Source organism: Vanellus vanellus (assembly GCF_965231255.1).
Source record: "Vanellus vanellus genome assembly, chromosome: 4".
Taxonomy (NCBI): Eukaryota; Metazoa; Chordata; class Aves; order Charadriiformes; family Charadriidae; genus Vanellus; species Vanellus vanellus.
In genome coordinates this window covers 50,019,897-50,047,413 of record NC_138909.1, presented here as the reverse complement: position 1 = coordinate 50,047,413, position 27,517 = coordinate 50,019,897, and the positions used below count along the sequence as shown (strand labels likewise).

General features: G+C 43.4%; 1 protein-coding gene across 4 annotated transcripts; it reads right to left on the bottom strand.

Annotated features, from left to right (window-relative positions):
* Nucleotides 1–1,114: 1,114 nt before the first annotated feature.
* IMMT (inner membrane mitochondrial protein) lies at nucleotides 1,115–27,132 on the bottom strand. Of its 4 annotated transcripts, XM_082483038.1 has the most exons (15): nucleotides 27,019–27,132; nucleotides 20,645–20,721; nucleotides 20,035–20,224; nucleotides 18,102–18,222; nucleotides 14,636–14,716; nucleotides 13,439–13,540; nucleotides 11,188–11,324; nucleotides 10,033–10,136; nucleotides 8,367–8,502; nucleotides 7,380–7,509; nucleotides 6,201–6,215; nucleotides 4,340–4,563; nucleotides 2,944–3,075; nucleotides 2,415–2,544; nucleotides 1,115–2,074 (listed from the first exon to the last, which is right to left on the bottom strand). In XM_082483038.1, the coding sequence occupies exons 1-15, from the start codon at nucleotides 27,061–27,063 to the stop codon at nucleotides 1,467–1,469; spliced, it is 2,232 nt and encodes a 743-aa protein (XP_082339164.1). In that variant the 5' UTR covers nucleotides 27,064–27,132; the 3' UTR covers nucleotides 1,115–1,466. The 4 variants fall into 4 exon arrangements, with proteins under 4 accessions (XP_082339164.1, XP_082339165.1, XP_082339166.1 ...); XM_082483039.1 differs by lacking the exon at nucleotides 6,201–6,215; XM_082483040.1 differs by lacking the exon at nucleotides 14,636–14,716.
* Between the last annotated feature and the right edge of the window lie 385 nt (nucleotides 27,133–27,517).

Sequence of the window (27,517 nt, the reverse complement as noted above, 5' to 3'; positions counted from 1 at the left end):
ACAGCACTAAAGCTAACAAGGTGGCTGGGAAGACGGATGACTGCACTGTTCATTTCTCTGCCTTGCAGTTAACTGGCCCTCAGAGCATTGTGCTGCTGTTCTGAGCTTGTAGAGGAAGCTCGAAGGTTTTGTTGAGGTAGGTATCTTGAAGAGGCAAAAAGAATGGTCTTGTTTCTGAGAGGATTAAACCATATTAATGTGAAAAGTAGTTAGCAGATGATTCTCTTTGTGAAAAATAAAACCTTGACGTGCATGATGCTGCAGCGTAAGTAAGAGCACGCTGCTGTGGAAAGCAGCTCAAGGATGATTCAGTAATGAGTTTTGGAAATAACAGCTGCTAGAGGCAGAACAAACTACAGCTGAAAGGGTAGAAGTCAAGTGTTCCTCCTTACATTACAGGAGTGGGTGGGCAGTAAAGCTGTTTGAAGGCAAGGTTTGCTCCAGAAAGCAAACGTGCCTGTTCCAGGGATGTGTGACTAGTACAGGTTAAGGGGTAGATCAAAGATAAAGGGCCTCTGAGGTGATGTTATGCTCTTTACTTTATTGTACCGACAATTTAAAACTGGATCAGCAAGCAGAAAAAGCCACAGTTACTAATTTCAGCAAGTGAGGACTAAGTAAGTTTGATCAATCTTTCCTCACTGATGATAAGAATTAAGGGAAAGGTAAGAGAAGGGACATGGTTTAGGAGTGGGGTGGGTAGAGTTAGTTAACAGTTGGACTTGATGATCTTAAAGGTCTTTCCCAGCCATAATGATTCTAATGAAGAAGCTTGGTCTTTATGCGAGTTCTCATGTTGACCCAAAGTCTGGCTTCTAGATAGAAATACCTGGTCTTCTAAAACTACAGAAGAGTAGGTCTGACAAGAAACATACGCAGGTAGAAGTCCAGCAGAACATGTTCTGACACCAGCTTAAGTTATATCTACATCAACCTGTGCTCATATGTGGATACTCTTTTTTCTTGCAGCTGTACAAATTAATGAATAGACAGATTGATCACATCAATTAATTCTTGCTGCTTGAAAGGAGTAAAACAGATAAGTTGTAACTTGTTCAGGCCATGGAGAAAGGCTGCTGTACTTGATTTTTAAATAGGAGACTGAACAGGAGGAGAAAGTAGGTGAAGTCTTGTTTTATTCAGCTGACAGAGTGGCAAATCATTAATGGTAGGTTACAAACATTATTTTGGTTGGATCACAAGCCCGCTTGGTAAGATGGGGAAATAAAATTGTTACACAAATTGTAGAGAAGCTTCCTGAAGTTGGTTGTCATGATAACTCAAAACCAATACAAATACAACAGGTGGTGAAGTTAAATACAGTGCAAGGAAACAAGACAGTACCCGTGCTTTGATTTAACGCTTCCAGCCCCTGCCAGCAGCTTGGTTTGCAACCCTTAGGAGATCATGACCTTTCTTTCCGGCACAAATGATTGCTGAACAGCCTCCAAAACTACAATCCTACCTCACTGCACTTGAGTTGTTCCTAACCCCACAGCACTGGCATATGCTGTCAAGATATCCACAATTTGTTTTGTTTCTAGGGTCATTCGAGCTTCGGTCAGCCAGTCATGCGCCACTCTCCTAGACTCTCCTCTTAACTGGTTGACAAATTTAGCTGCCAGCTCCAGATCTCCATGTTCAATGCAATACGAGGCGTAGGACAGTAATTTAAACGTGTCGAGGTCGTCAGGGCTGAGCTCGGCAGGTGGCTTCAGCTGCTGAGGGTGAAACACAAGCAGCGACTGCAGGTAAGACAGGAAGTATTGATACAAGCTGTTTCTCGTTTCATCGATCATAGCCACTCTTTTGGCCAGTTTTTGGACTGTGTAGAAACGTGCTCTGAGGGCCTCTTCACTGTATACTCCCCGCGTCAGGGACTCCTGAGGGAGAGCTGCTGTTAAGGTTTCTGTAAACGCATTGTCAGAACAACTGGCTTTGATGGCCTTCACCGCACTCTCCAGTGGTTCTGTGGGACTATCCCCAGAAGCTGTTTTCATGCAATATTTGAGTGCTTCAACAGAAAGCCACAGCTGATGGGCCTTTCTGGCTTCTTCTTCTGCTACCGCATGACCTGCAAAATAAGCCAAGAAGGGGACTCTCAGTTGAGGGCACACATGCAGGAAGAGTTTTCAACACAAGCAGCAAAACCCATCCCACTAAACACTCTGCTTTCAAAAGCTGCCACCCCCTCGGCACTTGATCTCAAAGCAAGTCTGTTCTGCAAGTCAAGGTCAGAACAAGATAACAGCTTTGGACTCGTGCAGCTGGGATCTGCTGGGTGCTCAGCAGCTTGGCAACACCCAGGCCCATGAGCTACGTGCCCAAGCCTGCGGTTAAGCACCCAGGTTTGGGTAACAGGCCATAGGGGATCACAGCTTTAGTCCTTAAAGAGATGCCGTTGCTGTGCTTACTCTCAACTGCTTGCTCAATTCCTTTCAGCCTAGCGTAGGCAGTGTTTATATCCAATGTGAAGTTGTCAAGCTGTTCCTGAGTAAGGCGTCTGAATTGCATTTCTTGTTCACTGAGTTTCTCTGATAAGTTCTGAAACAGAGCAATATACAAAACGGTTGTTTCTGGTCTGATATAATATTATTTAACTTATTTTTAAGGTATGCGTCTATAAATCTGTTGCTCTTTCTAGAGACAACACATATAGTAAATATAATATACTAGGAAGAAGCCTTATTAGGGTAAATTTAGCAGTTACTGCACTTGCAACTGTGAAAAATTTCTCACCTATAGAAAAAGCTTTTAAGACAAGTCTGAAGAAAACCTATGCGTTCAGGTACTGTATTTGTTCTCTTTGAGATACTCAGGCTTCCTTCCCCAACCCACATTTCAGTCTCCTGAAAGATGGTTCAGTACTCTCATCCTGTGAAGCGTTTGCTTTGCAAGGGTTCAAATATCCCCCTAATTCCCTTGGGGACTCTTCTCCCTTACCTGCTCAAATTCCACCTTTAGTTCCTGCTCCTGGATTTTAAGAACATCTCGCAGATGGTCTGTGTGGGCAGCAGCCTGCCGCCGGAGCTGGGTCCTCATTTCGCTTTCCATCACCTCTCGGACTTCTTCAACCTGTACACACATAAGCAGGTCTTACTACACTGCTATTTTTCAACTGCTTGTCATATGCTATGATTATATTGTCCATCAGTGATTACCTAAAAAGTGGCATTGATAGAGCCCATGTTTCATTTTAAAAAACTGTCGAGGTCCATTTTTATAGCTGAGCCTTTTCAGAGCCTAAAGATTTGAAAGAATAGTTTCACAGTCCACAGTGCCAGTAACTGGTGGCTGTACTCACTAGGCACTTACTGTATTTTTTATATAGTATTTTGATAACTGCACTAAAATGACAAACTAAACACTCTGGTGTTTATAAACCAGCTTTCAAACAAAAAGTACTTTACCTTTTCCCTACATGCTGCAATACCATCCCAGTTGGACGCAGCTTAATAAAATGGTGATACCCCATTTACCTGACCTTTACCTAACAGCCACTTTAGAGGGTGCAGGTTAGCACAAGGGGGCATGGTGTAGGTTTATTTAGGAGCAGTTGAGCAGTTTTTTGGTTTCCTGGCTTTTTTTTTTTTTAAAAAAAAAAAAAAAAAAAAAAGGATTGTGTCATTTCTAGCCTTTCATTAAATGCAAAGATGACAGTTCAAGCAACTTCTAAAAAGAAGTTTACCTGTTACTGCAATGCTTTGAACTAACAGGCTACAGGGAAAAACCTTAGTTTCCCTCATGTCAAATTTTTCAACTAATGGCCGGTGTTTAATGTCCTTTTCAGAGGCAGGTATGTGAAAACAGCAGGAGTACTTGGCACAAGTGTCTGCCTGCAATACGGTATCTCAAAAGATAAAAACTGCCAATGCCTAAATCCCAACATTTTTAAGTTGCACTTGCTTCATGTCCAAAGCAGCATTAAAATTCTGAGTTTTCATAGTCTTTTTGAAAGAAATCAAATCCCAAAGCACTGGCAAAGGCTGGAAGAACACAGAGATACCTACTGGAGGCAGGATGGAGGGACTATTTAACCTTAAGATGGCCATTCTGGGTCAGTTCAAACATGTATTTTGACCCAGTAATCCTATCGCCAATAGCAGACAGGTGGTAACATGAAAAAGTCATTCCCTGTTTTGCTGTATGATTTTACCATTCTAACTTTGCAGAAGTTTCCTTGCTCAACATCTCCTTTCCATGCTTGGGCTGGGTGGGGTCTCCCTATCTGAAGTCCCCCATCACTCACAACACCCCAGTTGCTCTTCTGTGCGTTTCCTCTAGCTCTTCTACATCCTGTTTGAGCCAGAGATTCAACATGTGTGTTACACCACTTTACCTTCTTCTCCTGTTCTATTTCAATCTCACTTTTGTGATGCTCCAGCGCTTTGGCCACGGCTGCCTCAAATGCTTTTTTATCTTCAAGTTTCTGCTTCTCCAGGGCTGTCTCGATGTGCTGCTGTTCTCTCACTCGCTGCTCCGCCAGCTCCTTGTTTAACTGGTCGATACGACGATGGGCATGTGCGATGAGAGAATTTAAGTCATCTGTCGATAACTGGCCAGCTAAAGAAAACACAGGGCATTAGGAAGGTCTGCAGGGAAACTGCCGCCGTGGTGCTTTGCTTGCCCACCTCCCCCTCGAGCACTCTAAGGCTCCACGTGGTTAAGCAGTGAGCACACTTTATGAAAAGTTTCTGAGCGCTTCAAGCCCTTGAGCTGTGCTAATGCCCACCCAATACCACTTTCTGAGCTGCACCTACAAGCAAGTACTTTCTATCATTAGAAGAGAAATTATCTTAGTTTCTTTGAAGTAATTCACAGCTATTATTTACACTCCCTTATCCATGTTACACTCAATTAGAGGAGACTGTCGACAGTTCTCCATTTCTTGGTCTTTACAGCACGATGTATTTCCCCTGTGACAGCACACCACAGCAGGATATATAAAAAGCCAGTGCTGACCCACACCTCCAGCTGGGTACAAGCTTACAGAAATTTGATCCTGAAAACACTGGTTATCGTGAGAGGCAGCCAGAATTGCGTTCTGTCTCTTCAACAGTGCTCCAGACCAACTGCTCCCAATCAGATTTCTTACCCCAATTTGTACCTTTCAGGGATTGGCTAACTCCAAGAGAAGCAGGGATCACAACTACACCTGTGTCTGCTAAGAAGTTTACTATTTTTTTGCTGGGAGAGCAGGAGGACACAAGCTACATCTGCAGCATTTGGTGACCCGAAAATGGCACTGGTTTTGTAAAATGCTGCAGCTCATTTTGCACTGGCTGCCAGCTAAATCGCCTCAATGGGGAGCCAGGGACTACTCAGGAAAGTGTTTCTGCAGGGTCTAAAGCAAGTGAAATTCCACAGCCCTTCAGCCATTCTGCTGCTGAGTGCTGGAGAAAGGACTGCTGCAGGAGGGCTCAGTGTACCAGTGCTCGTGTCCAGCAGGGAAGCTGACCAGCAGCTCAGCTGCTGAACTTAACACTTTTGCAAACAGAACACGGTTTTAATGCACTCCAAATTACATTTCTTTGATCAAAAGGGAAAAAATAGATAATCACAGAATGGTTTAGGTTGGAAGGGACCTTGAAGATCATTGAGTTTCAACCCCCCGCCATAATAATCAACCTCAAAAATCAAAGAGTTAATCAACACTTTCAAAATCAATCGTGAAGATTAAATTTGGAGAATAAAGCCAACTTCAAATTAAACGAATCTGGTTTTGGTGACCCAGCTCGGAGTGGCCCTCTGTGGCTTTTCAAGCACAGCATGTACCCAGACCTTTCAGTGGCATCAGCAGGAGCTGATGTATCTACCACCTCTCTCAAGCCAGGACTGCTGCGAGGTGGACCTACTCGAGGACAAACACCATCACACAGCTTAACTGGAATTGGTCAAAGTTTCTGTTTCTCATTGGAATCTCAGCAGCAGGTACCGATTGGCTTAAATTCACAAAGAAAATTTAAACCTGGCTTTCACAAGCCAGCGATCACACTCACCTGGGACATGCCGCTAGACAAAGAGTTTGTGGTTTAAACTAGACATGCAAAACTAGTGGAAAGGATCACAAAGCATACCTCAGCCTGAAACCCCTTTGTTGATACTGCCTGTGATTTAAAGTGATGTACTACACAAACATAAAAAAAGAACAAAGAGAAGAGATGACATTCACAAGACCAGAACAAGTTAGAGGAACTCACCTAAGTCACTTATCTCTGCAACAGAAAGAGGAGAGGTTGGAAAAGTTAATGCACATTCAGTACAGCAAGTCAGTCATGCAAAAGTAAAACAGAAAACCAGGAGCTGCTTATCTACAGTGACCAATTCTTTAGGAATTGAAGAAGAACAGTATGAGTATAAAAGTCTCTCTATATTACAGGCAAGATGTAGCCCAAAACATCCCAACCACTAAAATCACCTTTGGAAACCCCTGGGTTGATGTTGAAGTTCAGCCAAAGCAAAGAATACAAATTTGAGGTAGAAAAATGCAACTGGAAATTTTAGTCTGACATTTCTAGGTTCTTATAAATCAGAAGCAGTTGGTTAAGAAAGTAATTCCCAAGCAGCAGTGAGAGCCACGGACCCCGAGTCAGTCCTGTATATACTTCAGTAGGTCACACCAGTATGAAACTGAGTGCATGGAAGGTACCAGGAGATTCCCTTTCCTCCTGCAAAAAGGCAGCGATCACAAAACCCACGATATTCTCCCTTTATGCTGCACTAGGAAAGGCAGCTCATGAGATTTCCTATCTCACACAAAGAATTGCAGTAGTAATAGCATAAACAAAACATAAGATGCCTATTTACTGCTTCTGTGCAGCATTCTCTATTATTCAAGGTAAGTTACTGTGTCATTTTAATTTAGAAATAACATATACTGGGGTAGGTAGGGTATGAACAATGAATTCTGTCTTTAAGTGTATCTATCATTTCAGTGATGACCTACAGAAATTCAGGGAGTTCTTTATCACTTTGCGATAAGGGTGTATCGTAATACCTATAATCACAGAGAGTCAACCAAATACTTGATCAGTTAGCAACACAGATTTGATCCAAATCTGGAGTGACCTGGCTCTCTTCCTGGAATACCAGGGGAAGGAAGAGATGTTTAAACAACCATGTGATATTTATCATACAAGAGCTATATTTTTTTGAAACTTCCAACACAGCACAGGTAGTTTCCAGAATTAAGCCTCATCATAACACTTGCTTTAGACTACTTATTTTAGTTGTGAACTAATTTTCACTTCAAACCAACCAACCAATATGCAAATCAGGATGCCAGACATTCAATTCAGTGGCCATAGTTACAGAAACACTACAAACCAAAGCGACCAGTGTGTAACAAGCACGAAGTCACCCTGCAATTGGAGACTTACTTAGCCCCTTCCAGCCAGGCTGTACATCGGGGGTGATACTGTCAAGTTCTCGCTGAAACTCTTCTCTAGCTGTAGCCACAAGCTCATGATATTGAGCTACTATCTTGGCCTCAGATTGTGCTGCCTGAACCTGTACCAAACAAAAACGAGATGCTTATTTGTCAAGGCAAGTATTGAAAATGGAGGCATACATAATTTAAAGCCAGGCCCTGACTTAGTGGTAGATATTGTTACCCTCCAGCCCAACCAAAGCAAACTCACTTGGGGGAGGAAAACACCCCAACCTGTGATACCAAACCTCTCGTGTACAATAATTATTTGCTGGAACTCCCACTAGTCCGTCTCACCTCACAGGCAAACTGTAACTAGATAGCCAGTCTGCAGCCTAGACAGGACCAAAACAGTATCCTAATTCAGTTTGTATCTTTAAAGATCTCTAGCTCTTTTTCTCTACTTACAGCTATCATATAGGCCTAGTAAGCTAATCTTGTGACTGCTGCCCTCCTCTCAGTAAGTTCTGGTGTTCCCACTACCAAGATAAATTCACTCAAACCACACCTGATGAATTATTAGCTGTCCTGCAAAGAGAGATAAATTTCACCTTTATGTTTCTCCCCTAGTCTTCTGAGCTGTAAAGTAATTTACCCACCAAGTCATTAGCACACATTGCTCCTACTCCTCCCTAACCTCATAGTAAATTCCTCTTGGCAACAAACAGAATTACAAGTCACCCACAGAAAGGACAGACACCAGCCAAGCTAGCTGGAGACCCTTTCAGGACAGAGTTCAGGTTCTTGCAGAGATCTTGTCATGTCTGATTACTGGTAGTATAATCAGCTCAAAGACTGAGTATAGCTAAAAAAGGACAGAATTTACTCTTTAAAAATATTTAACCTGCTACAGAGGATTTGGGAACGGGAGATCTGTGCAAGCTGCCAAGTAGTACTTAATCTAATGGCAATTGTAAACACTCTGTGGAAACATTACCTTCTTCACGACATTGTCCAAGTCAACTATCATATGATGAAGATTTTCTTCTGCAGCAATAATGTGAGATTTGGCTCCTGCGATCTGAGACTTCTTGGCATTCTCTATTACACCTTTCATCTTCTCTAACTCTTCTCTGAAAAGGGAAGAAGCTGCTAATTACAACGCATACAGAAAAGTTTAATTTATGCTGTCTGTATTTAAAGGAAGAGCTACTGGATAACTCTAATGGCACTTCTCATCTACCAGCTCTATGGCTAAGATGCTGCAATTAAAGATTTTTCTTTCCGCAGCCTGAAGATGTCAGTGTGTCTATTCCATGTAAAATGAGAATTATTTATAATACTATTAGTACTTAGGATTCAAGACATAGTTGGAGGCGGCAGATGAAAGTTCACTGAAAGTAGTTAGTATTAGTGAAACTAAGTTAGTATTAGAAGGCAGACATTTCCATCACATAACAGAGTATCAAGGAAACATTTTTAATACAGGTGGCTTACTCTTGCAGAAGTGTTTTGGACATGGTGACTGGCGGAGATAAATGAGGATGGGAGAAAATGTATAGAGCTCTGTAAAGATAGATTTTTTTTTTTTTTGTAATTAGGAACCGGTTTCCTCTACCGTTATTGGAAATCAAGGGCAAAGTGAAAAAGCATTCCTTTTCAAAATCCATTCAAACCAATGGAGGCTTCTAACGACCTCATTGGAATAAGGAACAAGCTTTAAAATATGTAAGTAAGTAAAGAAACAAAAGTAAAGGCATCCAGTAGAGTAAAAGAAAATGAAAACTAACACATCCGGGGTTTGGGTTAGCTTTGTTTCACTCTTTGAAACCCCTGTTATACCTCGTAATTATTCTTAGTCAGCACAGCAACTTCAAAGATAAGAGAAGTTTGTAACTTAAATAGCAACTGCGCAAGTTCAAGGATCATCTTCCCCTCTTTTTACTGTTGCCCTCTTACTTCCATCCTCGTTACAAGAGCAACTTGGAGATGCTTGTCTGTCATCTTATTTTTGCTGCTATAATGCCTACACGATGAGTCTGCACACCAGACCCAATGCATATCAGTGCGGTTCATACAGAACCTTGGGTTAGGAGCACTGCTCCATTTTCTAATTCAAGTTTTCACTAAGCACATTTCTACGAAAAAAAATCTAACCTTAAAAGCAACTCTGCTGACAGATGGAACTGCCAAATGATGCTGTAAGGTTTAATTTTTCATTAGAACTAAAAGTTAGTGGTGGTACTGACTCAATACACAAGAGTGTGGACACAGAGTCCTTGCAATAAGTTTAATATTAAAAAAAGTTATCAAAAAATAATTTTACAAGGATTATGCTTTTTTTTTTTTTTTTACATCTTACTTGAACTTACCAACACTATATATAAATACTAAGGAGATAAACAAGTTCTTAGAAAGAAGAATAGGACTGTTTTAGACTCTGGTACAGTGAGGACCATGTGCACAGGCAGTTAAGATGTACACACTGCAAATTAAAATATTTATTAGTGTATGTGACTTTTTTTTTTATTTGGCACAAACACATCAGTTTAATATGAACATGGGTGACTACATACTTTATAGAAACTCATCTACTGTCTGCCAGCCCTTGCACGGGTGATGTTAACTTACCACTTGATAAACCTTAAAAAGAAGCAACTTACTTGGCTTTCAAGAGGGCATCAGCAGCTTCATCCACTGCTCTCCTCCGATCCTTCAGCGCCTCCTCCAGAGTGCGCCACTGAGATGATTTGTTCTCCCCAGCAGCCTAGAGAAGCACAGATTCCTCATTAGGGCCACTACAATCATGAAATAAAGAGTTATAAAAAAAAAAAAATTGAGAAAAGAAAAAGAAAGCCTGACGAGATTCAGAAGTTGTGACATGCATTTCACTCAAACTGAGCAACATTTTTGTGTTTTACCAACAGCACAGCTGGAAGCTTTACGAATGTTTTTTCCCTTCCATTGTTTTGTTTTGCTTGATTCTTAATGTTTTTCTCCACCTGAGCTACAGCCATTTCTCCATGCAGAAGAGCTTGTGTGAGGATCACTGTACAGTGCCACATTTTGGGGGAAAATCTCTACGTGCATTAAAGTACTGTAATACTTTAAAATTGCTTTTAAGCTTAATACTTAAAGTACCATAATACTTTCAAGTTGCTTAACTTTAAAGTAAGCTTAACACTTAAGCTTAAAAGCAAACTCTAAGATGCTTGTTTTTCTAACTACTAGACTAAATCTCAAGTGCTTTTTTAGTTGCCCATGTGCCCCTGTTTGTTTGATTAACCACTAAATTATAATCTCTGCTCCAGAACTGAATAGGAAGCAGTGGTTCCACACAAACTCCAGCACTGGCACACCAGAACCACAAGCTGGTAATGCTCATGCATCCCCTACTTATTTCCAGACAAGAAACAATCCAACAAGAAGATTTTGGCAACGGGAATAGTTCAACAGAATTATAGGGTCGACAGTATGATAGCCTAACCATATCTAGGTAAAAAATGGGCTGGGGAATGAAAATACAATGAATTCAAATACCATGTGAAGACTATCAATGTATTAACTTGAACTTTTCTTCTTGCAAGAGGGAAATAAAGGAGTTGGGGAGAAAAAAAACAAATTCAAAAGCAAAGCCACTGTATTATTCAACGATACCACACTTAACAAGTGGAAAGATTAGTTAAAACTGTGATAAAAGTAAAGACATTGCAAGAGAAGCTTCCCGCTTTAATTGTGAAATGAGAAGTTTTGCTGAACACAATACAAAAAAAAAAAAAAACAAAACACAACATATTGTCCCCATTTGTCCAGTTTACCTCAGAATCGTCCATGGCCTCCTTCAGTATTTGCGAATGGGCATTCACTGCTTGCACAGCAGATTCCTGGGCAGTAATCGCCTGAAGGGTTATACGAGCAGTTGTGCTTAGGGCTCCTTCTAGGGTTGCTGCAAGGGCTGGAAAAAAAAAAAGCATTAACTGAATTAAACTATAAAGAGAAGAGCCTTAGAATTAGTAAAATGACATGTTATATCCTCTGCATCTCCTTGTTTTATTTTCTGTGACTCAAAAGAGTTGGTCAGTTGGAAAACTATGCTGGCAGCCTACAAACGAAGAAAGGTTGCCAGGATATGCTCCTTATTTAGAGGAATACTAAGGTACCAGCATCTCTACTCCGAGCCCCTTAAGTCCAGGCCTGTAGACCCTTCTCACCCCTCGCGTGCAACAACAGCCCAAGGCTTGGATTTTGGCTGAGGACCAAAGCACTCAGAGGGAAGTCTGAGGTCAACACATCTGCCAAGATGCCCTTTCAGGTGCACAGCGGTCAGACAGTTCAGATAAGACACAGCACACTGCGCCAGCACCTCTTCCACCATCAGCCCTTCCCAAGCACAAAGAGAATAATAAAAGGCCGCAGCTCCCACAGCAGGCTGAAGCACGTCCAATACATGGCCTCAGTACTGTTAAACTCTCTCTCAAGCCTATTTTCACTGGCTACACCTATGTTAATAGAAAACTTTCACTTACTTTAAATACAGTTTCTGTTCAGCATCCTGGTAGTCAATGCCTCTAGCCTACCTGCTCCCAAAGACTCCTTCCCTTGCCACAGAAGGTCTGCAGAGCCATTGCAGTCAGCTGTCCTTGCACTGCCCCACGTCAGGAGTTACCCTTCAACACCCATTCATTTCTCCAAGAGGCTGGTCTCCCTCTCCTCCTCATCAACATTGGCTGAAGGACAACATGGAAGCTTTCTAACACTGCAAGCAATCTGCAGATTGATCGGGGTTTGCTTTCAGAAGATAAGTACCAAGGTAGCTGGCTACAGATCGCCCAGACATACCAGACAGCAAAACACCATTTATCAGAAAAAAAATCTCTATTTTTCTGGCTTCCCGAGGCAAACCAGGAAAGGACCCTGATTTAAACAAAACTCCTGATTTAAACAATCATGCTGTAGCCAAACCAAGACCAAACAACATCCCAGAAGTATTAAAATCTAATAAACCAAGGGGTGGGTGAGGAAGCAAAGCTCGTTGTTTTGAGCAAGACACACAAGGAGGACATGAGTTTTGGGACACAGGAAAAGCCAGACCACCTCTCAGTAACACAGCTGGATTAATAGGTCTGTCTGAGTTAGAACCCAAGCAAGGAACTGTCATAGTTCCCAACCCAGGACCTACAGGCAACTCTTCACAGCACCTTGGGATACCACCCCTGAACTACTATCGAGAAAGTCGAGGCAGCAGCTCTATAGACAAGCACCTGGGGATCTCAGAAGATGGCAACCTGAACATGGGTCAACAGCATGCTCTGGCAGCAATGAGTCCTGACTGTGAACAAGGCTACATTAAACAAAAGCACAACCCACAGATCAAGTGAAGGAATGATTTCCCTCTAATTAGCACTTACAAGACTACACATGGAATACAGTGTCTCGTTTTGAGAGCCTCAGTATAAGAAAGGTACAACCAAACCAGGGAGCAAACACTGGAGAGGCACCAAAATGGTATGGAGATGGGAGCATGTGACACAGATGAGAGGCTGAGGGATCTGGGCTTGTTCTAGCCTAAAGAAGAGAAGCCAAAGGGGCATCTTAAGTAATGCCTTCCACATCTAAAGGAATGTTACAGAAGAAACTGAACCAGACTTCTCAGATCCAGAGTGCCAACAAGAGGAATTAGTTTGATGTATCAAGTTTTCCATCATAAGAAGCACTGGCAAAGCTGCTCAGAGAGGCAAAACAATCTCCATCCTTGGAGAGCTTCAAACCTCCTGGGGAGAAGGCTCTGAGCAATCTGGGTTGGAATGGATGTCCAAGGTCTCTAGTCCAAGCAGGGGGATGGACTAGAGACCTTGGACATCCATTCCAACCCAAAATTTTCTATCATTCTTTGACTGTCAGTTATTCTTAGCGGGTGGGAGAAGCTTCAACACCACACCTTCTGCCGACACAGCACAGGGACGACAACAAAGAGGTGTGTAAGCAACTTAGAACTCTAAAGCCAATACAGTCCAACAATTCTTCTGTCACGTATAACACATACAGGGAAAACTATCAGTAAGGACTTACCCGATATCTTCTCTTGCTCCTCTTTGTCTTGCTGGGCAAGACGGGCTGCAACTTCTTCTGGTGACCGTTCTTTTATAGCATGGGAACCTTCATGTTCTTTACCTATACAGAAGCAAAAAGAGTTAAACTGTTTTAGCAGAGAGTTCAAATTAGTGTATGGATTACTTGTAGAGAAGTAATTTTCTTTTCAAATCTGATTTTTATAGTCAGTATCACTTCATAAATCTGACTTCTGCAAGAAGCCACGCTGAAACTACCTCAAGCTTTTTTATACCCGTAACTACAAAGGCCAGACTCAAATCTTCTTAAAATTAAAAACAGTAGCATGGCTACCTCACATACACCTGTAGATTTTATGTTGTCTAGTGACAAAAATATAAAAGATTCAGAAGTGAAAGGCAAAGCAAGAACTGGAAAACACTTATGGAGCCAATTTAAAATTTTAAGTGAATATCTGTTCTTATTTTTTTTTTCCAGTTCTCCTTTGGCATGCTTGCAGACTCCAGCGAAAGTAAAGAAAGATTAACAAGGGAGCTATGGTGAATCACAATTATACTCTATTCTCTAGCCTAAGGCTACTTAAAATGCCTTTAAGAGTAAACATTGACCTAAGTAATTCTCTCAAGACCAACAGCAAGTCTCCATCTGAACTGAGGAGAGAGCCCAGACCTCTCAGCTCTCAGACTCATGCTGCAACAAAAAACATCAGGTTATCTTTTAATAATGCGGATGCTAACTCTGAAGAATGTATTTACTTATTGCTGGCATTCTTTTTACGAAATGTGTTCATTCATAAAAAAAATTAATATAATCTCATCTGAAAGAGACTATCATATAGAAGCTAGTGTTTCTTGTTGAGTTAAACAATAAATGCAGTTTCTTCACTTGGCCCTGGGCAGACACGCTTTTCCGAAGAGCAATCAGAAACCCACAAAGAGCAAAGGCAAAATGGACTGTACTAGTTCCAGTTCAGCATCGAGGCAGGCTTTCCTCTTGTGTTCATACCTAAACCCATACCAGGTATCAATCTCAGCATGTTAAAAATCTATTAACAGATGACAGAAGTTGTTTCTTCTGCAAAAGCACAAAGAATCGCGCCTTTAAAAACTGACTAATACCAACACAGAAGTAAGAATTTATACACTTGAGGCTACAGGATTTTGTTTTTCATCATTGTCTTAATGTGATTTTTTTCACCTTCTTCAGTCTGTATGCCCGGAGCTGGCACCGACATGGCTACACCTGTTGCGGAGATGATCTGTGCTGCAGCCTTGCCTGCTGTTAAATACAGTTAATAGAACAAAACCAGTTAGTATATATGAACCACAAAGTAAGAACAGGGACACAAGACTTACACCAATGCATACAGCCTAGCAAACAAACAGAAGGAACTAGAGCTCCATGCTAAGTCACAAAGTTATGATACCATAGGAATAACTGAAACATGGTGAGACAACTCATATAGAGGATCACGGTGGACAGCTGTAGGCTGTTTTGTAAACAGGTAGGGAAGAGGAGTCACACTCTATGTTAAGGAGAACCTTGAATGCATAGAAGTCAGCTACGGCAATTGTGGAAGTCCTATCAAATGCCTCTAGGTCAAGATCAGAGGGGTTGTTTCCAAGTGGCATCCTGCAGTAGGCATCTGCTACCAACCTCCAAACTAAGATGATAAGGCCAACGAAGCAGCATCTGGGTCACTTAAATGAGATTCAGGTCAAGAAGTTCTTATGGGTGACTTCAACTACCCAGACATTTGTTGGAAGAACAATACAGCAGCTCACATGTCATCCGTCGAGTTCCTGGAATGCGCAGAGGACTGCTTCCTCATACAAATATTAGACGTGCCAAATGAGGCACTGCTGGACTTGCTACTCACAAACCAAGAAAACCTGCGTTATAATATCTTGGTTAGTGATAGCTTTGGCTGCAGTGATTACAATATTGTGGAGTTTGGGATCCAGCTGAGCACACTGAAGATCAGTATTAAGACAAAATGTTTTAAATTTTAGAAGGGCAAATTTCAGCTTGCTCAGAGCTCAGCTGGAAGGGATACCACGAGAAGCTTCCATGGAGGACAAAGGAGCTAGCAAGTGCTGGGAGTTTTTCAAGAACGCTCTCCTGGAAGCACAAAACCTGTTCATCCGCTTTAAAGGTAAGGGCAGTGGGTGGAGCAAGAGACCCCCTTGGCTTAACTGTGAGTTTCAGAGGCTGCTCAAAACCAAGAGAAGCATACCAGAGATGGAAAAGCAGACAAACACCCATTGAAAACTACAAGGGCATTGCCAGGGCGTGCAGAGATGCAGTTAGAAAAGCAACAGCTCAGCTCAAATTGAAATTAGCCAGAGGTGCCAAAAATTACAAGAAAGTGTTCTTCAGGTACATAAACAACAAGCAGAAACAGAAGGAAATTATAGGCTCGCTGTTAAACAGGAGAGGTGAATTAGTCACCAACGGCACTGAAAAGGCAGAGGTTCTCAACACCTCTGTCTTTACCAGCACTGTTGGGCCGCAGGCCTTGGGAACAAAAACCCACATTGATGCAAACACAGACCCACTGTCAGTGAAGTAAGAACTCTGTGAACTATTACAGGAGCTTGACCCCTACAAATTGGTAGGCCCCAATAATATCCACCTGAAGATGTTTGAGCTGGCTGACATCCTTGCGAGGCCGCTTTCCATAATGTTTGCGAAGTTGTGGAGATCAGGGGATGTCCCAGAAGACTGGAAGAAGGCTAATGTCACCCCTGCCTACAAGAAGGGCTTAAAGGAGGATCCAAGAAATTACAGGCCCATCAGTCTTTCTTCAGTCCCTGGGAAAGTTATGGAATGAATCCTCCTGGGGGCTATCACAAGTCAAATGAAGCATGTGATTGGGAAAAGCCAGCACAGATTCACCAAGGGCGAATTGCGCTTAACAAATCCGATCACCTTCTACGATAAAGTAACCTGCTTGGTTGACGTGGGGTGAGCAGTGGACATTGTCTACCTGGATTTCGCCAAGGCTTTCAACACAGTTCCCCACAGCCTCCTCCCAGAGAAACTGACGCGTTACGGTCTAGAAAAAGTGGTCTGTGCGGTGGGTGGGGAGCTGGCTGACAGGCCAGACAGTGGTGGTAAATAGCTCCTTCTCAAACTGGCACCCTGTCACTCGAGGGGTTTTCCAGGGATTGATATTGGGCCCAGCACTGTTTAATATCTTTATAAGTGATCTGGATGATGGGATCAAGTGTAGCCTGATGAAGTTTGCTGATGAAACCAAACCGAGTGGGGAAAGTGGACACTTTGGAAGGGAGAGCCACCCTGCAGGAAGACCTGGACAGGCTGGAAGAGTGGGCTAACAAGAACCCTATGAAGTTCAACAAGGACAAGTGTAAGGTCTCGCACCTGGGAAAACATAATCCAGGAGTGCAGCACAGACTGGGATTTATCTGGCTGGGGAGCAGCTCTGTGGAAAGGGACCTGGGGGTCCTGGTAGACAACAACCTCAATACGAATAAACAGTGTGCTGCTGTGCTAAAAGAAAGCCAAAAGGATGCTGGGTTGCATCTACAAGGGCATCAACAGCAGAGAATGTCATCATTATCCCACACTACTCAGTGCTTGTCAGGCCACACCTGGAATACTGTGTTCAGTTTTGGTCCCCGCTACACAAAAAAGATGTGGACAGGCCGGAGAAAGTCCAAAGAAGGGCCACCAAGATGATCAAAGGACTGGGAAGCCTGCCCTACGAGGAAAGGCTGAGAGAACTGGGTTTATTCAGCCTTGAGAAAAGAAGGCTTAGGGGAGACCTTATCACCATGTTCTAGAATTTAAAGGGTGGCTAAAGAGAAGATGGAGACTCCCTCTTTTACAAGGAGTCACGTGGAAAAGACGAGGAGTAATGGGTACCAGTTACTCCAAGGGAGATTTCAATTGGGCACAAGAAGAAAACTTTTCACAATGAGAACAATCAACCATTGGAATAATCTCCCCAGGGAAGTGTTGGATTGCCCAACATTGGACACTTAAGATTCAGCTGGACAGGGTGCTGGACCATCTTGTCTAGATGCCAAGAAAGTTTGGACCAGATGATCCATAAGGTCCCTTTCAACCTGGTATTCTATGATTCCATGACTTAATTTTTTTTCCTTTGTAGAAACATACTGCTTGGACACTGATATTATTTCCAGAAAAAGAGACTTTCCTGGACAAACAGCAAACAGGTATTACTTACACATACACATCCATGAGAGATAAATGTAAAAAGATATCACAACTGCTCCTCTCTAAACCAGTTCCATTTGATCTGGCTTCACAGTACCTCAGTAATTATCCAAAATTAAGCTTCTTGCACTTGCATGAAGAAGAAAAGGTAAATGGCCTCAGAGTGCAACTCTGCTGAGCTTCATATCTAAACTGTGCAGGATAGTCATTGTTTGTTTCAGATTCCAAATATTCTATAAGGTAAATATTTTTTTAAAAAATAGCCAAAAAAAAAGCTACGTCATTTTAGACACATTTTCTCACGACTGAGAAGAAAATAACGTTCATTCTAGGAAATTACAGCTTACTCGTCTTCAGCCACTCCAAAGGACTATTTTCATCGACCCTAGCATGTATGATGTAAGAGATCATTAAGTCTTTTGGTTTTGTCTACATGACGTTCTACACGACATGTTACCTTCTTTTTCCTCTGAAGGAGCAACTGGTTCTGTTTTGCTCATCTGGGATTTGGTAGCAGGCTGTTTAGACTCTTTCATTACTTCTGCTACAGATGAGATCTTCAGTGGACCTTGCTGTATCTTGAAAAACAAAAAGAAAGAAACATAATCAGTTTTCCAAATGGCCTGTGTCTTACCGATTCCATTATAATGGAAAAGAACATCTCCATGTCCAGATGACTCTATCATAAATCTAAACTTCAAGGCACATATGAAAACAGGCCATATAATTTCTTGCCTTGATTTTTAATATAGAAGGAATCTTTACAAATTTCACCTCTCCAAAACTGAAGGTATAGTAGTGGCAAGTTTAACTACAAATATTTATTAAGGTATGCATACAAAGCAAACCATTTCATGCCCAAACATTCCAAACACATCTGAGTGTTTTGAAAGACTACAGATAATGCAGAAACTATACAAAACACAAGTACAAGAAGGTCTGAAAGAATTCCAGAAAGCGTATTTCAATTATTTGCCCTTGGACATTATTTAGTCCATACAGTTATACCTTAAATGAATTCAGGTGACACTTCCCCTCTTAATTTCACATCTCTTGAGCGTTTATCATCAAAAAAACCCCTAGGCCATTGGTCTTCCCGACCCAGAGTGCTCCAACAGTTTGTTCCCTCAAATGTAATTTTTGTCCACCAACACTTATGGGAGTCACACCTCCCATCCTGCCCAGCTTCTAGGCAATTCCTTTTCAAGTTGTAGTGGAAAATATATATGATCTTTTTAAAACTACGTGACTGCATAATTACAGGTATGTTTAAAAAGAACCAACATGATTTTATCGGGTTATCACTGAACAGAAGATGCTACAGGCATGTGTCGTGGGTTTGACAGGCATGGAAGTATCAGATCTGCACAGCTGCACTGATTTCCCTTTGAAAGGATTCAGATGCTAGTGTTCATGGCAGAAAAACAATTACTCAAGCGCAGAGTATTGCAAGGTTTTATATTAATCCTTTAATATCCATCATGCAAAGCCACAAGGTAAAAATAAAAGCATTTGAGTTAGAGCTGCGACTGGGCAGATGATAACTTTGGCATCTGACTGGTCTGTTTTGCAAAATTTACTAGTGTCTGGGAGGCATTAAGAGCTTGGATGATCACAAGTGAAGTGTAACTAAAACCAGAAGAGGTATGGTTCTGGTTAATTGATATTCTCCCATTCATTACGAAGAGCTTTCTTAAACTCCAATTACAAATATTTTGGGTTTCCTGAAGGTCAAATGTCATCTGAAAGCTCAGGACAGCCTTGGCCAGAGCAGCTTTCCAGTATTCTTGGTTAATTGGGAAGCATTTGCTGTCAGATGCAGGAACAGAGAAACTTCCAGATTGGATTTCCAGAGTTGTGCTAAAAGCAGTATCAGGTTTTTCTTTCTGGTCAGGTCACTAAGATTTCAAAGTATGATGCTTATGTATGGCTCTGTACCATTCAAATCTTTATTCACTCAAAACTGTTCTCAGACCTCTTTAAAGTAAGTTCAGCTTAGAATAACAGTTTTCCAATCCTGCTACATCCCTAACTACACTAAGCCTTTAGTAAAATAGTTAAATCCTAGCATGTCACCTACCCCTCTCTCTCCCCAACTTATTTCTGAGTATAAGCAGAGCTGCTATTCCGTTAGGATCCTACTAGATTATTTTACTGTAAATAAAAACAACAGTTTACAACCCAGAGACCCAAATCACAAGATAAGGGGAAATGTACAAGCATCACAGTTATGCAGCACAAAGCAGTACCTCAGTTCATAATTCTTAAAAATTCTTAAAATTCTTAAATTCTTAGCACAGCAAAATTAATCAGAATTTGAAAACTAAGAGCAGATGCTCTCTTTAAAAAATAAAAAAATAAAAGGGTGGGAGTGAATGGGAAACACTTACCGGTTTCTTTTGGATCGGTGCGCTATAAGGTGCAGGACCAAGTGCCATCTCAAAGAGTTTATCTGAGTAGGGAATAGCCTTCTCTACACTCTCCCGGAATTGCGGATCATAGCTGGCATACAGGACTGTTCCACCTACTCCTCCACCCACAAACAGCACACCTGCACCGATGATTTTGCCTGCAGAAACACTAAGGAGGAAAGAAGAGAGCAAGTTATGTAAATTGTATTATATGACAAACATCAGTTTGTGAGTTTTTAGCTTACAGCTGAGGACAACCACTCTGTTCCAGAAGCTTGCCAACAAACCCAGCACTCACTTTAAATCACTTTCAGCACCAGCAAATCCCTGGTACCATACTGGTTCATGACTACTCCAAAGATAAGGTGGCAACCCACATCCTTCTAAATATTGCTCATCTTAATTAGTTTCATTTAAATCTGACTAAATAAAACAAGGAACACACAAAACTATGAGAATAAGAGTTACTCAACAACAACAAAAAAAACTTCACTACTACCAACTTGCTCTCAGTTAAGCTAAGAAGCAGATTCCCTCTTGGTCAACACAACAGAAGAACCAATTCCACCCTCCAAAACCTTCTACATACCCAGACTCTCCTGAGGAGGTAGCATATCCACGGTACAGTCGTAATGGACGGAGTGATGCCCTCCCACACCGGCTATTCTGCAAGAGGTGAAGAAAACAAGAGTTATGCAGTGAGCACATTTAAACATCCCTTCACCTCAACAGCAGTATTGCACTGGTTTGCTCCATCGCCACACCTTGCACCCTCTCCGAAGGAAAGCAGCAACAGGCACTAGAGCAGTGACGTTGGACCGTATTTTCCCTAAACAAAGAAGAGTTTTCTCACGTGCGGCTTGCACGTTAAGAGCATTTTAAGAAGTAATGAGGCATTTTGAAAAATGAGAAAAGCAAGCCCACCCCAGCTTATTTCTGCATTATTTATGTTCCCTACCTCCAGTTTGGGCAATACAACTGGGTTAGTTCAGATTCTCTTCAACAATCTCATGTGCTAGAACAGCTCAGCTGTGAGCAGTGCAGAAGACAACAGCAGCTGTTTAAATACTTAAAACTATTAAATACTATATTTAATACTTAAAACTATTTTTTATTTCTGAAAATATACTTGAGCTTCCAAACTAAGACTGCCTCTTTAAAAGCATTAACAACGCATCCACTTTCCAGATAGACATCAGATTATAATATAAATGAAATTACTATATGAAGAGTGATATTTCATTATATACTACTTAACAAAACCCACATTACCCAAGACTTTTATCTTCTTTATATTTTAGCTAAAAATTAAGGTTAACCAGAAAGACTGGTTAAGCTACTCCAGCCTACAGAAGGAAAAACTCTGTCCCCCTCAGGTGTTTCTCTTCCCCTGCACATGAACTGCTAAGAGAGGAATACAGGACTCATGGAAAATCAGAGTATAAGGCACAAAAGGAACTTTTCCCACAGTTGAGATATTCTGGACAACCAGAAACTTTTTCTTTAAAAAAAAGAAAAAAGAAAATTGAGAAATGCTTCACCGCAACATAATCCCAGAAAATAAGCTTCTCTACTTCCTTTTGCATATGGCAATAAGCAACAAGCAAAAGTCTTGTGGTTTAGGTCCCATCCTTGTCCAACAGTGTAGAGAGGAAAGGCAGGAACACTGAATTCTTATTCTTTCCAGAACAGCAGCCAATTTTTTTTAATTAGTAACAGGAGCATGCATACAACAACAGGAAACATGCTCTTCTTACCCTTGAGACTTCCACAAGCTCCAGCATGCTCTGTGGTTGATTTTCTGATTTATGATGGACAGAATGGGTGACAAAATAATAAATATATTCTGTAATGTTTTTGATTATTAGACTTGATTGCCCCAGAAGTACGGGGCTTCACCAGTCCTTTCAAATGGAACACCGCTAATAAAAGCCTCTTAAATCATTTTGTAATCAACGGCTGGACACGCTTCTGAGTCTCAACAGGTCCCATTACAGCATGAAGTATAGGATATAGGATAAGCAAAATACTTGAGCATTATGCATACAGCTCAACTCAAGAAAATGGGGGAGAGGGGGTATTTTCTATTGATCCATTCAATTCCAATCCCTTTCAACACTCTGGGTTTACATTATTTTGCCTAACGCTCACCTGGAAATAAGCCGTCACTCCCAAGCCTGTCACCAGGCTTCCTGGTGGTTATCCCACCCTGCGCCATGGCAAGAGGGAGCTTAAGGAACCTCATTTACCTGTCCATGCTCAGGCTGGACTTGCCTTCTAGGTGATCCTGCAGGCTGTCACAACCATAACGTTGGTACCTGGGCCAGTTCATCCGTTTTCATGTTGGCTACACCCCTACTCACACGTCGTGATGGCAAATAACACCATACCCATTTAGTTCCACCACCTTCAGTAAACACATCTGCTCCTGCACTTAGGAACCAGCTGCACTCAGGGAGCTAGCAGGGCAGAGGAGAAACCTTCCTTCTTGTTCAGCATTTGTTTTGTACATCAGGAGGGTTTTTTGTGGGATTATTGGGTTTGGTCCAGGTGCTCTTTGGACCAGATGATCTTTCGAGGTCTCTTCCAAGCTGGGCTGTTCTACAATTAGCCAAATCCTCATTTTTATTCATCGTTCATCAAGATGTTCAGTCTACACTGTCAGACTCTGGCACTAGTGTACAGATAGCAATGGGAGCGATAACTAAAACCAAAACAAGTCCCCACAGACTCTTTCAAGATGCTGCAAACAGAAATTCCCACAGCTGTCCAGGGGAACAACTGAAAATCTTTAGGTACCACAGTTTTATGAGCAGAACCCCAAGTCTAATTTTCTATCCTCACATCCAAATACAGTATTACCTACAAAAATCACTTATTTATTTTTTTAATCTATTTTTTTGAGGAAGTATTGCTCTTTTTTGGCCAACATAATAATCTTGCTTATATTTGCTACATCATCATAATTTGGAAAATTACAAGTAGTTTCTAATCTCCCCTTTCCCTAATTTCCAGGAGTTTGTCATTTTTTAGACCCCTGTTACATATTTGTAAAAACACCTCAAAGGATTTGGAAGAAATGCATTACATATGCATTGCTATGCCCTGTAAATGGCAGAAATAAGCCATTTGCTGTTCTGCAGAAGAGAAGATAGAGAAAATCCTTTGGACAAGGCATCACGCAGACAGCATGGAACCCCATAGCAAGACCATTGCAGGACAACTTTTGCCATTTCTTCCTCTTCTTCCAGCAGTTCTACATGCTCTTTGCCTCACCTAACTTCTTAAATGCTTACTATTTTACATTCAATATATACTATTATATCACCACAAGAATCACTTTGCAGGGCACATCATACACTCACTCTGCATAATATTAAGAGCCCCAGAGAATCCGTCATTTGAAATTATCCACACAAGCTCCCCCTAGCAAAAAAGGCTCATGAGAGGTACAGCACGGTACGGCAGGACATAATTTAAAAAATAAGATCTGCCTTGCAGGCAGATCACGCATAACTTCAAATAACCAGACACAGGACACACCATCCTCTGTGTTCATTCAGTCCCAGCTGAACCTCTTCTAGTCACCAGGCTCAAGCATCTTGACCCAGAATTTGCACAGAATGAAGCTTGCAAGACATGTACGGTTTTGTGTACTTAAACAGAAAGAGCAAACCAGAAACTTCAGAGGAAGCTCGTCTTCATTAGGGTAGAGGTTAGGTGTAACAAGGACATCTGACCACAGAACTCAAATACATTTCCCATCATTCAAGAATTCTGCCAAACATCATACCTTTTTTCGAAAAGCCCCGTTTCTTTTCAAAGAAAAACACAGAAATACTTCAAATAAGGGAAGAAGAGTTTCTCTGCAGCACTACACATGTAGCTGAAAACATATATGAAATTGCTGTGGTGAAGAACCACTTCTCTCAAAGCCAGAACTTCAATTTACTTGTTAACAAGCTTACTGATCCTCCAGGCACAGAGCTCACAATAAGAGAGAAAGATAAAGTTTTTCCGAGTCTCCACTACGAGCTCTCTACTGGCATTTTCCATACTTAAACCTTCATGCTGTTCTGGCTTTGGGGAGCAGCAGTTGCTTTGCTATCCCCATCCAGCCATGCTCTGCTTCCTGGCGCTCTCCGTCTGCTCAAGCAACCGAGCATCCTCAAGGACCTGTTACCCCGCAGTCCTGACCAGGTCCAGCTCTCCTTAGACAAATGGATTTTTTTTTAACCTGTAAAGGAGACTCTTAACATCACAAAACAGAAGCAGACTTGCCTCATTGTCAGCTTCCATATAACATATATGCAAAAAGGGTTTAATTCCATTCTTAAAAAAATATTGTTAAAACTTGCCACTCTTAATATTAAAAGAAAAAAAAAAAAAAAACACAAAACCAAACATACATTTCTTTTTTGGGCTATATCAAAGCAAAACAATCAAGTTTCACTAGCTGAATAGAAAGGTACCAGTGAGGGGTTATCACTCACTACCATCTGCCTGCTACCATGAGGCTCTGGCCTGAGCTTTAGCTAACTGAACAGGGCAGAGAAACCCCTAAACATGACATGAGACGCACCAAGTCTCGTGTCAAAAAAGAGAGGGACGAGAGTGCTGAAGGGGCAGTAAAGACAAGAAAATGGAAAATGGATAATAAGATATTAAGACTGTGTAATTGTGGCTGCCCAGGGATCACCACAGCTGGAGCACAGAATAAACGAATGCTGCTGCTCTGGCAAGAACGTGTCTGTTGAATGTGCTCCCCCCTGGCAGGAGGATGCAGGCAGCGAGGATGCCTTCCCTTATTAGCAAGGCAACAGGCAGCACAGGCAGATGGAGCATCCCAGTGTCACCACGTTGGTGCCCTTTCCAGGCCTGACAGCATCAGCATCTGCCTGACAACCTCTTAACAGCCAGAGGGTGTTAGTTCCATGACGGGACTTTTCGCTACTTGTGGAAAAGCTACCTAGTATCATCTCAGATCAGGTGAGCACTTCTTGACTAGAGGACACAATTCTGCACCTCTTGCAAAACAAGCATTATAATTAAAACATTTATTTCTTATTTCCCGTTTCTGGCTCTTTTGCCTACCAAAAAGCAAGAAAGTTTGAGTTGCAAAAAGTCCACGGGACCAGCAACAGTGTTCATGTGTATATACTACAGTATGCCACAAAGCTTCCCCTCAATATGAATAAAAAGAAGCAAAATATCTAAAAAACTATTCAATTGCACACCCGATTTTGCTGTCCAAACTAAGTCTCCATTGTATTTGGTCTCATCAGGAAATATGAGTACGGATAAAGAGAAAAAAAAAGTTGTTTTTTGAAGTAAGGAAACAAACAGCAAGGATTCAGACAACAAACTTCACAGAGTGCCGTGGCATCTCTGTGTTTGCAGGGTTCTTCCACCGAACATTTACAGACCGAAGACACACCTCCGAGCTGCAAAGCACAACACTGGCTTTTCCAGTGCTGTACAGTCATTCTAGACACATTCTTTTAAAGACTGAATACATGCACAGAGCCCCAAGTGATAAACATCTGCGAAAGCCTGTTTTCTGTCTTCTCAACTCCCAGCTCAAACTTTCCACAGGCCTGCAAACCCAGGGCCTTATTTTAGTGGGCATCAGATGACCTGGCCCGGAGAACTCTCCGGCCTTATAAAGCAGCGGAGGAAACGCCAACTGCTGTGGTGGAAAAGGTTGCGAGCTTTAAAGCGGGTACCTTTCAACTGCAGAGCCTATGGGGGCTGAACACACAAGTTTTTCCTTTGCTGAACTGCGTGAATAGAGAATAATAAACACTGTAATGTACAGCATAATATAAAATATTTTATTACTGTTAAGGAGACACCTGAATACAAGCTGGGGCTATGGCAGGGGAGTTGCCCTCACCTATAAAACCCTTGCAGCTTCTTAAAGCTGGCCGGCTGCTTTAAAAAGGCTCTGTATCGTCTTATGGTATGATGATATCATCCTAATCTCTACTGATGAGGAAGGGCAAAGGTCCAGAAAACACATCCAGCGGGTACTTTCTCCTTCCTGTCGGAGTGCGAGGACTAAAGGATCCCCGGTACGGCCACTCAGTGCCGCAGGCCCCTCACACCTGAAAGCCGACGCTGACCCTCACCCTGAGCACCAGCCCCCCCCAGTCATTATCGGCACGGCCCAACGGGCGGGCGGACCCACCGGCCTCGAAACGGGGAAGGGCTGTGAGGGCCACAGGCCGGGACGGCGCAGGGGAGGCCGCGGCGGGGGAGGCAAGGTCACGTCCTTCCCCGCCGCCGAGCGGGCCCGGCCGCCCCGCCGCCGAGCAGCCGGCCGGCCGTGTAGCGCCGCCGGGCCCTGCTGCACCTCTGGGCTACGGCCGCCGCTCCCCGGCGCTGCCCTAAGGCCGGGACCAGCGGGAGAGGCGGCGGCAGGCCCAGCGCCGGCAATGACTACCGAGGAGACTACAGCCCCCAGCATGCAGCGCGGCGCGCCCCGCCGGCCCGCCCTATGTCTCCTGGGGCCGCCACCTCGTAGGACGCCCGCATCAGACTACAAGGACCAGCATGCCTTGCGGGCGCCGGCCCCTCTGCCCCGCGCAGGGCTTGCCGCGCTGCACACCGGGACTCGTAGTACCCCCGGCACACTGGCTGGCAGCCCCCACCCGCCCAGGCGCCCCGTTGGCGCTCGCCGCCGCCCCTCAAAAGCTCAGCAGCCAATCGCGGTCCGCGCGTGCGGAGTCATTCAGAGAAGATTGAGCCGCAGATTAGAGGACGTACCGCGCCTCGTAACCCCCCCTCGCTCCCAGAACCCCCCCTCATTCCCCGCGCTATCCCCGCCAGCAGCCCCAGCCCGGTCCGGTCCCTGCGCGGCGGGCGGCCAGGCCGCACTGCCCGGAGGACAAGCGATAGCGAGGGCAGCCGGCGGGGCTTCCCCCCGCCCCGAGCTGCGCACCGCCCGTCCGCCCAGCTCACCTGCGCGGCCACGGCGACCCCCGCCCGGTGACACGCCCGCAGCATGGCCTCGGAGCCGGCGGCAGGCAGCGGGAAGGCGCCGTGCGCGGTAACTGCCAGCGCCGCCTAGCCTCCACCCCCCCACACACGGCGAGTAACGCGCGCCGCGCATGCGCGGCAGCCACTGGGGCTTCCGCTCCACCAGCGGTGTGGCCGCTTCCCGCGGAGACTGGCGGGCAGCGCGCCCAATCAGAGCGGACAGAGCGGCCCGTATGCAAATATCACACCCCGCCGCCGGCAGGGTGTCCCTGACATGGGGCGGCCTCCGGTAGCGCATGCGCGGGAGAGGGGTGTTGAGGCGGCCCCGGTGGGCAGGCAGTGGCTATCGCCGGTCATCACTGGTCGTGCGGTGGGGGATGAGGTGGGTTCGAACCGTTGTGCCCTTCACAGCGCCGACATGACAGCCTGAGGCTGTCACAGGCAGCGCCCTGCTAGGCGGGACACGGCGCGGCGCCGCCCC

Bases quoted from the DNA above. Each gene is read 5' to 3' on its own strand.
- IMMT (XM_082483038.1), bottom strand. From the start codon at position 27,063: ATGCTGCGGGCGTGTCACCGGGCGGGGGTCGCCGTGGCCGCGCAG. The intron at 11,325-13,438 runs GTAAGTCCTTAC...TTTTTTTTCCAG, and splicing joins GGAGCAAGAGAAGATATCGG to CCCTTGCAGCAACCCTAGAA. The intron at 2,075-2,414 runs GTAAGCACAGCA...CTTATTTTGCAG, and splicing joins AATTGAGCAAGCAGTTGAGA to GTCATGCGGTAGCAGAAGAA.